The sequence below is a fragment of the Aulonocara stuartgranti genome (assembly GCF_965226115.1).
Source record: "Aulonocara stuartgranti genome assembly, chromosome: 7".
Lineage (NCBI taxonomy): Eukaryota > Metazoa > Chordata > Actinopteri > Cichliformes > Cichlidae > Aulonocara > Aulonocara stuartgranti.
Window position 1 is genome coordinate 33,293,656 of NC_138945.1, and position 12,786 is coordinate 33,306,441.

At 39.1% G+C, this 12,786-nt stretch overlaps 2 protein-coding genes across 4 annotated transcripts in view; both read right to left on the reverse strand.

Annotated features, from left to right (window-relative positions):
• LOC309709925 (transmembrane protein 230-like) overlaps positions 1 to 12,786 on the reverse strand; it is a 133,075-nt gene that overhangs the window by 51,119 nt on the left and 69,170 nt on the right. The gene's annotated exons all lie outside the window — the stretch shown is intronic.
• The window catches only part of igsf9a (immunoglobulin superfamily, member 9a), a 66,789-nt gene continuing 58,774 nt past the window's right edge, over positions 4,772 to 12,786 (reverse strand). For all 3 annotated transcript variants that reach the window (XM_082538833.1, XM_082538832.1, XM_082538834.1), the window contains 7 exons: positions 11,977 to 12,194; positions 11,533 to 11,617; positions 10,622 to 10,792; positions 10,196 to 10,232; positions 7,657 to 9,885; positions 6,861 to 6,934; positions 4,772 to 6,089 (listed from right to left, as the gene is read on the reverse strand). In XM_082538833.1, the coding sequence (XP_082394959.1) occupies positions 5,926 to 6,089; positions 6,861 to 6,934; positions 7,657 to 9,885; positions 10,196 to 10,232; positions 10,622 to 10,792; positions 11,533 to 11,617; positions 11,977 to 12,194 (2,978 nt within the window). In that variant the 3' untranslated portion in view covers positions 4,772 to 5,925. The remainder of the gene's footprint in view (positions 6,090 to 6,860; positions 6,935 to 7,656; positions 9,886 to 10,195; positions 10,233 to 10,621; positions 10,793 to 11,532; positions 11,618 to 11,976; positions 12,195 to 12,786) is intronic.

The following is a 12,786-nucleotide window of genomic DNA, read 5'->3' on the forward strand; positions in this document are numbered from 1 at the left end:
TAATCTCAGGGTGACCTGTTTGTCTATTTTAATTATATATCTAATCATAGTTGAAAACCCATGTTTCCTCTAGCGATTTAAAAAGTACACACTGCCAACTTTTAATTGAGCCTCCAGGTAAAACAACTGAAGATCACTCTTAGGCCCCTTCAGTAATTGCGCTTTGAGATGGGCATGAGTGAGCCACTTAAGATGATGGAGAAAAAAATAGATTCCACATGAAATTAGTCTTTTTGAAAAGTTGCTGCAATCAATAACTTTGCACCCACAATGAAATTATATTAAGTTAAATGACTGACACCTGTGTGGCAAAGTAAGAGAGGCTACTCATAGCTAGTTGTATTATTTGCTTCTTGCGTCCAAGTTTCCAAAAATACTGTCATAACAAGGTTAAGATGGCTACAAAATAAGACATTTTTCATAAATTCATGACAGCTGCCACTACTACACAACAAAAGTATTAAACTAGTGAAACTAAATTAAGAATTACCACTATTAAAGGTAGAAATATTGTAGGGAATAACAAAACAAGAAGGCCAACTACTGCTAAAATAAATCAGAGATTTTGTTAAATCAACATGTTTTGCTACTATGATACGGCACAGTGGCTAGCCTTGGAATTGTAGTATAATACATCAAGTGCAATACAACGCTTGCTGTTATCACCTAAAATGACAGTTACTGGCAAAATTAACCAGGAAATTCTGTTTCTAATCAAGTCAGAAGTCAATTTAAGAATAGAGAACTCTGTAATGATACTATAGGGTTATTAATTAAAAGATAATTAATTAATATTATGTTAATTACAAGGATATGTAACTAATCAGCCCATCAGAGGAGGTTAATTTATACAAAGAATTTTAAGTTATAAAGCACATTTAGTATCCAATCAATAGCCCAGTCTTTACATTGTCGAACAATTCCTTTCTTACCTAAAGTCAGAGACTGTGCAAATGATTAATTCACACCACTCTGGTAAAATTATGTCAAGTTCTTGTCATTTGAATGCTACACGTGTTTTCTGTTAGAAGAAGCTGTTGAACTACCTGTGCACAGGCTGCACTTGTACACACTCATTAATGTTTTCAGTGTTTGCTCTTTGCATTGTCAAATCTTTACTCCGCAGCCAGAGACAAGAAATACGTGTTTGTCCCACCCCATAATCTCTGATGTCAAAGAGATATAAAAGTCTAAATAAATGGAATTGCCGAGGATTAAAAAAGATGACTGTGACATTACCTCAGATCGTTTTCTCAGGATGGAGGTTGTCTGGTGCTGCGGTACTAATACCATTAGTATAATTGGAAGCTGGTTCATATGTAATACAAGCACTTTATCAGTCAGTGAAGTCAGTTGCCCACTCAGTGTCAAACGAGCAGAATGGAACTCAATATTTGTACGTCATCACAGATTGCTTCTACAGTTTACATTGTGCAAATGAAGTAGAGTGAGAAGAAAATTTTACTCCTTAATCTCTGTGAAAAGCAATATATATACTAAATTTTAAGGTCTATTTAGTATAGCTGATTTATGCTGTTGTTCAGTAACAAAACCTATCATCGTTTTCATAACTGATTATGCTAATGGTAAAGGTAAGATATTATGTTGTCAGCTTGCCTGGTAGTTTTTAACCAAGCTTAAGGCAGGGACCTAAGAAGGGATTAACTTTACCATGGCAAGGAAGGGCAACAGTGAACACTTCACATATACTCACAAATGTATGTAAAAAATTTAATAACAGAATTGGAAATCATTATGTTTTCTCAGGAAAATTAAAACTGCATACTAGATCAGATATCCTTTTTCCATCTAAGGACGTAGTTCATGGATTTATGAAGAGGGGTTTGGGGGGGTTTGCCGGTGGTATGTAGTCTAGCATGGCTTTTGCTATTCAGTCTTTCTTTTTATAGAACAATATCTAGGATTTGATGCCACGTTTTCAGGGGCTTTGTAAAACCTGAAGAATTGATTAATTCAGAGTTTTTGCCAACTTTTTCTTCTTTAAGAGTTTGAGGTGTTTCTGATCATTAGAAGGACACTGGTTCATAATCAGGAGCTTATTTGCATTTTCTCTCCATTTTTATCTGGGCTTTGCATAATGTATATTTTAAGCTTTTAGTGCTGTACAAAAGACTATTTTCTATGACTTGTTACAGCAAAAAAGATGACAAATGTGTTTTGGCAAACTTGAATCTAAATGGAACTCAATTAAACATGTGAAAATGTTACGACAATAGCCCTTAAAGCCATAAATATATGTAGTGTTTCTTAGACTACAAGCCAAAATGCAAAATGGGCTGAACTTAACTTATTTTTCTCTACCCTCTTATTATTTTTTCTCTTTACCCTCTAGCAGATCATTACATGAAGGAACCTTTTAAAAAAACAAGCGCGTCCATGCTCACAGGTGTACACACGGGTGATCACACCCACAAACTACACCCTACCTCAAAGCACACTGTGTTCTGTTGATCTTATGTGCTGCACAATAATGTTTAATATTTAGTATTTACTGTCATATTCTCATATATCATTGTGATGTTGTTTATTCTATTACTCTTGTTCTCTTCTGCTTGTTTTCTTTTTTCTTTCTCAGCAGGTGATCCAGGTGATTGATATATGCATTTTCTTTTTTTTCTTTTTTTTTTCTGCCCATTCTGTTGGTTTTTGTCTTTTGCCCTTCTCCCCCGTCCCTCTTCTCAGCTGTTTCTCTTTCCCTCTTTCTTTCTTCCCTTCTTTCCCCCAGTCAAGTCTGTCCCGTATTCAGCAAGTGAAAATAAAATAAACAATAAAAGGTGAATCAAATGGACCATTACGGCAAGGCTGGGATGGTCAGTTTGGTAAAGTGAATCCGTTGGGCATCTTTCTTTGCCTTTAGACAACAATTCTGATGGCAAAAGAGCCAAACGGGACAGGCAAAAAAAAAACCCACTTATTTTTCTACAAATCTTTGCCATTTCAGTATTCATTCACTGTATAATCACACAGATTGTAAGTTTAACTTTGATATTCAATAAACATGAAGTCTCCAGTTACTTTCCAGCTATCTCAACTTTATAGAGGGGATGTAAGCACCTTTTTCTGGTCTGTGTATGACATCTCCTTTCAGTGAGACCTTCATTAGTTTCTAGCTTGGAGAGTCACTTCCTGGCATTTGCAAATAATTCAATCACTTCTTAATGGCCATAATAAACGAGAGCTCGCATTGAAGCTAATCCTCCTAAGTACACACAATAACTGAAAAAGGTAGCAGTATAACAATCAGCTTTATGAGCCTTTGCTATTATCCACAACTCTTTGTGAACAGGTTTCCTTAAAAGTGTATTATTATGCTTCATTACCACTTTTCAGTGTTGTGTTTTCCATTTTCTAATGTATATATATGTTACATATTACCACCTATTTTGCACTAGTTATACTTGTAAAGGTAGGGCGAAAAAACCCAAACAAACAGAAAAAGCTGGTGCTGAATACAAATTGTCTGCAAAGCACTTAGGATTTTATCATTTCCCGACTTGAGGTACAATACGCACACCAGAAAATGAAAATGTTCTACAGAAGTGAAACACTGATTTGCAGTAAATGTAGCTGTTATGAGTGAATTTCAATTATAGGATGGATACCCCACAATGCTTTGGTACACTGCAGAGTTCTGAGTTAATTATTTGCTTGACTAATGTGCAGGCCTTAAGATAGAGGTTCAGCAACCAAAACCATTTTTTTCTTTTCCTTTCCTCCATTGTTCGTGAAGAAAAGAGCGTGGCGCATGGGTGCATTTCTTTTTCTCAGTAGGTTTACGGAAACAGTGAAACATTTGTGCTTGGTTTGATCCTCCAGGGGAAAAAAACAATCTGCAGTAGGAAAAGGAGGTTGGAAAAAATCAGTTTTTACAATTTGATATGGGAATTATTCCACACATTAATTAAAACTGATTTTTTATGTTATGAATTTGTTCCACTACGCGTTAAAACAAAGCAAACTCTTTAAACTTCTTAGTACCTAATCACACCAGCACGCCGAAAGCTGGCATTGCTTCTTTTTCCGCAAAATAGTGTGCCATTGAAAGGCATATTAAAAGATAAAAGCAAACCTTAACCTTGCATTGCTCACAACCACTGGCTTTAATAACATTTTGTTCTTTTTGTTAATCAAAATAATATCTGATACTCATGTTACTGAAGCCTGGTACACGTTTGTCATTCTTCCTGGGCTAAACAAATGACCAACATAGAAGTCATCGATATAAAAGTGCACATCAGTCCCTAGATGAGTGTCCTTGTACACATTCAGCCTGCAAATTTCTTTCAGTATCTGGATTTCAGTGTTGTTCTTCTTCTCTATGCTCTGCAGCATCCTTTAGCTTACCCACCACACGGCTAAAAATGTCTCTGGGCATAATGGTCACCAGCGGTGCAAATGTGTGAGTCAGTGTAGAAGAGAGTCTAAACTTAAACAAAAAGCAACATGCAGTGGGAACGGGGGAAAAAGACCTTCATACAACAGAATTTGCAGTCCTACAGCTCAGAAGTATGACTAGTATCCACTGATAAAAGCACAATATCCAAAAAGAGTTTGGCTTAAATAATAAAACTTTGGCTTGAATAAAACTTCATGTGTTTTAGTGCTTTTCAGACTTACATTACACCAGTCTGATCTCTTGCAACTTTTAAGAAAAATACAACTTTCTCACGACTTCATACTCTTAATTAAACCTTCTTTTCTTACTTATTAAAAGTAAGAAAATAATTGTGCAGTGCTTTATGCGGTAATAAGAACCGCATAAAGCACTGCACAATTTTAGTTTCCTTCTATAAAGGTAAATTATAATGATCTCTGAGTTTTTGTTTTGGATTTTGGTTTTTCGACATTGAAAACATAGAAGTGCGTTTTGCACCATGGTATTAATATACTATTTGACTGGATGTGTGAAAATACACTCTGACAAGCAAAGCATTTAACTGGGGCCACTTTTCAGCAGCACTCTTATCTCCCAAGTGTTTTTTACGCACGTGTTGCTAGGAGGAAAAAAAGCATTGATTAGTCAGAGCTGACCCTTGCCAAATTAGGCAACACAATTTAATAAGGCTAATTTCCCTTTATGACCATAAAAAAATAAACAAGAAGAAATATGATCTTAGCTAACATGACCCTCTTCAATTGCTGAACATAATTAATGGTCTTGCTGCACTGAACAAGGAGACAGCATGGTGAGGAAGCCTTTCATTACACTGAGTAGATGTTGGGATTCTAAAAAAAAAAAAGTTCAATCTCTGCTGGGAAATTATACTTCTAGAAAGATGGTTACACAAATTGTGCAACAGTGCAGCTGAATGACCTTCTGTATTTTAGTCATCTTCATTATTGGATGACATTTCATTAACATGTCTGCTGTTAAACTCAAAGATGATAGATAATATTGAAAGCTCTATCCCAGCATAGACCAGTAACTTGATAATGACTGTGATCGTTTTGTCTTTTGTTTGGTTACTGAGTCATCCCTGGATGATGAATGCATATCAAAGTGCACAAGAAAACACGGTGACCAGATTTGATATTCGCAGATTGGCAGACAGTCTCAAAAGAAAATGTCGAAAGCATGATAGTTATGGGTCACAAAGGGAAACAAAGTTTAAAAGCATTGCATAAAGACAGAGATGGTTTTATGCCTCTACTACTTTTACTGGGACCTACATGTGTTGAAAATTATTCTTTTCAGTTGAGCTTAGCAAAGAGAATAGTCTAGTAAAAAAGGCAGTTCTGTACTGGCCTCGCTCTGTTTTTTCCCTTTTTTTTTTTGATTGAAAGGGGAACTAAAATTGATCACACAAAGGCTCATATTCTGCCGCATGCACTTTTTTGTCGACATTGATGCGAGTCAGTAAGTGAAAGGACACACCAGGTGAGACGAGCCAAAGGCTGGCAGTGTCAGAACAGCACAGTGTCTGGTTCTAGCTCAGCAGAGCAGCTGCTTTGATGCTCTGGGAGCCGAGAAATCTGACTGCAATTTTTCAGTGCCTTAGTGGAGCGCTGCATGCTGGGTAGGCTGCGGCACGGATCAGGCTTCAGCAGATTCAACGAAGGAAACAGGCCTGTAGGTAAAAAGAAACTTGTGAAATTGTGGTATCTGTGAGTTTCCTGATATTTTACAGCAGATTTCACTTCATTAAAATTGTGCACCCTGTAGGCTTTTGTCCCTCATATCTTAAACACCCAAAGATGTGAAACCCTCATAGGCTACAGGTTGGAAATTAAATATTGGCTTCTGACCGCAGGTTAACTTTCAAGTCAATTCACTGGAGCTAAATAGTGAAAACATCTGAAGTTTCTCTTAATTTGTGCTTGCAATATGTAGTCACAAACATCCCCAGATCAAATACGAGTTTGCTAAGTATTCCATATAAAGAATAATTAATGTAATATAATAATTAATTCAAGCTAAAATACATGCATCTTGTTAGCATCTTGCACCTGTGTGTGCTGGATCCGAGATATATGCACATTCAAGAGGAAGATGCACATTAAAGAGTCATTAGAACAAGTGATTGTCATTTGTATTTTTAGTTCAGTTATACAGCTCACAGTCTGAAATGCTGGAGAGCTAATGTTCCATTGTCGTTACACATTTAAACAGAAACAATTTGCATAATGTCTCTGCCCTTATTCAGTGTCCCCATCCATGAGGAGTATTACATTCCCACAGGTTAAATGGTGTGGATTTTTCTATTGATTTGAGCATCATAAACCACACAACAATCACATAAATTGCTCAGTGAGTTTCAGCAGATTTATACAGCTTTCCACCTTGTCTGTACCCAAGCATAAGCCATATAAGAATATAACAAGAATATAAAAATGCTTACTGTGAACGTCAGCAGGTTGTGAGCAGAAATCAGTAGCATCCCACTCGTAGTTCTCATCGACAGAGACCTTTCTCCTAGAGAGGACATAAAACAAGGCATGTTTAATGCACGCTCACACACACTCATGACTGTCTACAAATGGAAAAGTACTATGAGCCACACTTTGAGTTCTCCCAGCAAAGAATAAACTATTTCATGTTTTTTGCTTCATAGTTTGTCAGACGGAGCAGAATGCTGAAGGTGTGCTTGCAAATATTCAGAAATCTTTAATATTATCATCATTTTTTTAAACAGTTATTAAATGCTTTCCTGTAGAACAAAGAAACTCTATAATCTCCATCTCATTCTCAGTTATGAAATATATTTTGCTTTATGCAATATATCAGTGTTTGATGTTGATTTTGATTCAAATGGATTAAATTATTTTGATGTTGTTCACACTGTATTCCAAAAAATAACAACACACAAACATCATCAGATGCTCTTCTATCTTGATAGAGTTTATACAAAAATGCAGGATTAAATTCCTTTTTTTAAAAACTTCTTTTTAACTTTTTGATATGTTTTAAAGAATAACCTTGCTCTAAAGTTTGGTTTTCTAAAATTGGGTATACAGCATATTACTGTAATCTGAAAACACAATGTGCAATGTCTTTCTATAATTACATTAAATTGTATATTAGGCTAACCTTGAAAGCCTTGTATTTACCATACAGGGTTTATTCAAGTTGCAAATGTAATCCCACACATTTTGTTCTATACAACATAATTTCCGTTATTCATTATGGCTTAATACCTTTGGCTTGATTCCATTTTGTTATTTTGTATGTCCTGGGTGTTCCCCTGGGTGTCCTCTATAGTCTCAGGTGAGCTTATGAGTGTTGGAGAAAGGTTACACATGGAAAGGCGCCCATTACTGGGCTCCATGCTTCCTAGGCCACTGCTGGCATAACTGCTGTAGCTGCTGCCAGACTCTGGCACTCCATCGTAGCCTCCTGCCTCCAATTCCAGTACCTCATGAGCATCGGTGTTGGGCAGTAAGCATATAGCGGCTCCTTTCACGGCCTCCAAATAACCTCCCTCCTGTTCCATGTCCTCCTGGCATTCCCCTGGCATTGTGGCAGCACTGGGTACAAGACAGGTCTCTCTTCTTGGTTCGTAATGACAAGGCACATTAGGATTTATTGTGGGCCTTTCTGGATGGTTCATTGAAAATAGAGGGTCAGCAGCAGCAGGAGTTAAATAGGTGGCATATTTGGTATCTGCATGATCATTTGGAGGAGAGCTGGAAATCTTCCTAGGAGGAGCACTTTGAGGTTTCCAGAACAGCGAGTCTGGAGGACAAGATGATGGAGCAGAGCAGTTTTCTTGGCTAAGAGAGTCTATCCATGCATCAGGAGTCAGGAAATTGCTTTCCTTCCGTCTTCTCAAGTCTAGACTCTGACTTCGCTGCTTAGAGAGTGATATTTTAGAGCCTTGGCTCGCAGCTTTCCACATGTGTGGTTCTAAAGGTTGCGAAGAATCTGGGACCCTGAATATATCATCCACAGAAACAGGGCCACGGCAGTTCAAGCTTGTGCTCCTCCTCATATCATGATGCCGACCTCTGCGGGTCAGTGTGTGCCCTTGTACATGAGATGCAATTCGTTGGTGCAACATTGGCTTTGCAGGCCGCACATGACACATCTCAAAGTGTGGCTCATCTACACTCATCTCAACACACAAATCTTCACCAGTGGGTTTGGGGAGCACTACCTCCACATTTGAAGAGCCTGGCAACGCATCAAGAGCTGAATTAGATCTTTCAGTGTATTTATTGCTGTAGAAAGACAATGTTGAAAGGCTGCCATGACTAAGATTGTTCTGTCTCTGTGCCTCAGAACATGAATCATTTGTTTGCATATCTAGGCCTGTGGATTGTGGTGAATCATTATAGCTTTCTGGTGCTGCCCCTGCTCTTTCATGTCTCTGGTGCTCTAGGGAAAGATGTGGGAGAGTTAATCTGGCTTTCGAAAAACTGCCTGCCTCCGCAGATTGAAAGGAAGTCTGTTTGGGCAAAAACGGAGAAGAATGACGATTGCTGGACTTTAAATATGAGGGAGCTGCAGCTGATGATGCGTTGAGATGGGTCCTGGATTGAATCAAAGTGGGTGGAGAAACAAGAGGATGCGTTTCCCAGTAGGAAGAAGATGATGATAAAAAGCTTGGTGAGAAACAGCGGTTCTCCTTGCTGGCTAGGGAGTATCTGTGTGGCAAGGTGCTGCTCTTGTATTCCCATAAAAGCTCATTGCCACCATCCTCCCTCCTCTTTAAGTCTGACTGCTCGTGCTTTGTGGAGTTTCTTTCTAACGTGTACCACTGCAGCTCCCTCTCTAGTTCCTCCCTCTCCTGAGCCAGCTTCAGGCAGCGGTGCAGGTTCCCCCTTTCCCTCTCATGTTCCATTTGGAGCACCAGAGCGCTTGCAGTTGTAGATGGCTGACCAAGGCCAGCTCGGATATGTGGAAGCACTGGAAATACGGGAGTCATTTCTCTGTCGTGATGATGAATAGTGGCCAAACTACTGTCAGAGCACAAGCTGCTGAGTTCAGGAAAGCCATCATAACTTGACTTCTTGCAAGGCGGGAGATCAACAGAAAGCACAAATGGACGCTCTTTCCTGTCTTCCTTCTCCGAGTGCAGTGACACAGACCTTCGAACTTTAGAGTGTTGGTCATACCTTACACTTTTCTTGCTGTGAACACTCAGAGTCTCAGTGTCATACGGTGGGAGTGTGAATCGCCCATCTGGACCTCTAGAGATCATCTCAATTGAAGGAGAAATTAGAGATGTTGTTTTAGTGAGGCTGTCTCTGCTGTACTTGGACATAAGATGCTTCCTCCGATTATTATTCTCAGTGCTAAATGAAGAACAGTCTGTCTGCAAAGAAGAGGAGGTGGTGGTAGAGGAAGATGTGGGATAGTGGGAGCTGGCTGGAAGCAGGCTTTTCTTCAGCACACTGTCTGGAGTGCTGGTGCCTGAAGTCTTTCTGTGAGGGAGAGAGAGAAAAAGAGGGAAAGGGAGGGGTGACAGAAGAAAATTGTAAGAAAAACTGGAGGTGTGAGGGGAAGAGAAATAGAGGCAGAGAAAATAAGACTGAGCAGAAGTGAAAGAGGGGGCGGGAGAAATATATAGAGAGAGACCAAAACAGCAGCAGCAGCAGCAGCAGAGGATGAGGAAGGAAACAAAGATATGCAATAGAAAATAACTGAAGTGCTGGCATTGTCAGCACACTTAAAGGAAGGCAGAGGGAAAGGTGAATGGGAGGTATTATAATGAAATGATAAAGGGGTACTTACATTGATGGGGAGCATTTATAGATGGCAGTTGGGGGCTCTGAAAGGAAGGGAGAGGGGCAAGATGGTATCTGACTCAGTAGGATACAACCACACTGACCAAGACGTAAAAACATAATCAACCGTAATAAGAGCCCATTATAGGTCCCGAGGCACCCAGGCTTGTCCAAAAAGTTAATTACACTTACATTTATCAGCCACTAATGAGAAATTACCCTAATTAGCAAGTAATGTAAATGACATCAATAACTTTTACAAGTGAATGGACGAAGGGGGTGGACAAGAGGAGCGCCAAATCCATGCAGTGGGCCATGATTTATATAATGGATTGAAAGTGCTTTCAATATTTTATTGAATAAATGATTATATTCATGATGCAGTTCATCAAAGTGAGTGTCTGCTGTGTCTCTGGAGTGAGGAGCATTTTACCATCGCTCTTCTTTCTGCAGCGCTGGTTCCTCTTGCGGTTGATGATGCAGGCGGACCCCAGCAGCAAGACCAGGGCCAACAACATGAAGCCGACCCCACCCAGGACACCGGCCAGTAACGACTCTGGGACGAACTCCAGGAGCCGGGAAGTGGACGGGTAAATCTCCATACCTGTGACATGATATAGATATATATGTATATATGCATATATATATATATATGTGTGTGTGTGTGTGTGTGTGTGTGTGTGTGTGTGTGTGTGTAGATGGAGAGAGAAGGATATAGATGGATAGAACTATAGGATTACCTAAATATATACTTGATTAAAGGGGAAAGCACAAACTTGAGAACAATAGCAACAACAGAATAATACTAAAACAATGAATTTACATTCTACATGATTAAAAGGTTTTTAGGTAGATTTAATCTCCAGTCTACATCCCTGATAATAATAATGTTCATCAAATCAGCAACTTAATTATTTTGCATAACTTAATCTGTCAGATGTAAAACTGAGATTATCAGCAGAGCTGTGTTAATCAACAGGATATTGTTTTGGTGCTGATGGTCCTACACCATTAGGGGTTGCAGATTTCTGTTTAATATCTCTGTACTCTAGCTAATGTAACATTCATGCCATATTCACATAATAATAAGAAAAGTGCAAATTCAATCACTAACTCTTTTGAGAAGTTATTAGTGGAGCCATTTCAATCATTCAGGCTTCTAATGGACAGCTTTCCCTGAGGCCCTGCTCTAATTTTAGTCTAACGCTGGGAACAGAGGGATGGGATAAGAAATATAGAAAGAGGGGGGAAAGAGTTAGGACAAGGAGACTGAGGAAGTAGAATGGGTTCAAACAGAAGGTGGGGAACAAATGTGAAGTGAGCAAGGTTGCTCACCAAACCTACCTGCAGTGGAGACATTGACTGATGGGCTGGGCTCGCTCAGCAAGTCCCCACGTCGAGATAGAAGTCGCAGCTCGTACACACAGTCCTGAGACCAGCATCCGCACACACACAAACACACACACACAGTGGGGAGGACAGAGGATGAAACCACACTTTGTCAACACCGGATTGTGCTTGCAATGCTAATGACGTTCATTTGAATTCATGTAGGCCTATACAGGAGAGAAAGAGGAAGGATGAAACAGACTGGAGGAGAAAAAAAAAAAAGGCACCGCATGCAGATTGAAATATGACAGAAAAGTGATGACTGCCATGAAGTGTGTATAATTGAGAGTCTGAAAAAGTAAAACCACGGAAGGAAAGCTTAGATAAAAATCTCAAAGGCATTCAACAGGGAGCATGGACTGATTAGTCTCGCAGGGAGCAGCGTGTCTGGCGTGTTACCTTGTGCAGACCCGGAACCACTATCTCGCTACTGTTGGCACTGATGTCCTCGTCCAAATTAAACCACTCCCCTTGCTCGGTGCGGGATTGGAGAACAAAGCCAGTGACGGGAGGGTGCTGTGCTTCAGAAAGGGACCATTGCAGAACAACACCTGCTGAACTCCGATTAGCTGACAGCAATGCAGGGGGCTTTAGTTTATTTTTCCTTGGTGGAGGATCTGATGCAGAGAGAATGAGAAAGAGCTTCAGTCGATCAGCTTGATATGTTCTGGCGGAAAAATTAAATTACACCAGAGGAAATTGCTACAGCCACTGATGCTCAATCTTCAGAATGTGAGGGGAATAAGAGAGAGGTTGACATTAGTCTTTTGCAGTGTACCAAACAAGAAACACATAGTCATCTTTATGCAGTTTGGTAAATTCAAGACTTTTTGATAAAACATATCCATCCATCCAATTTTATCTATCTAATTCCTAACTGAAACCACTGATATAGCATGCTTACTCCTTATTTTCAGGATTATCATATTATTATAATTAACTGCTGCCATGAATGTTTAACAAAGACAAACTAACGTGATCAGGTTGTTTGTTTCCCCTGAGTCTAGGCCTTTATTTTATTTTTTTTGGCTCCCAACATAAATATCTTAAAAAATAAAAATCTAAATGTTATCTTTTTACTTCCTATCCAATGGATTTCACCTTCAAATTAATTTCCATGATCTCTCAGATGTCTCACAGATATATTTTCTCTGACTGGAATGAAAAAAATGTTTCTAGCAAGGAAAAGAAAAATCTGCATTTAACAAC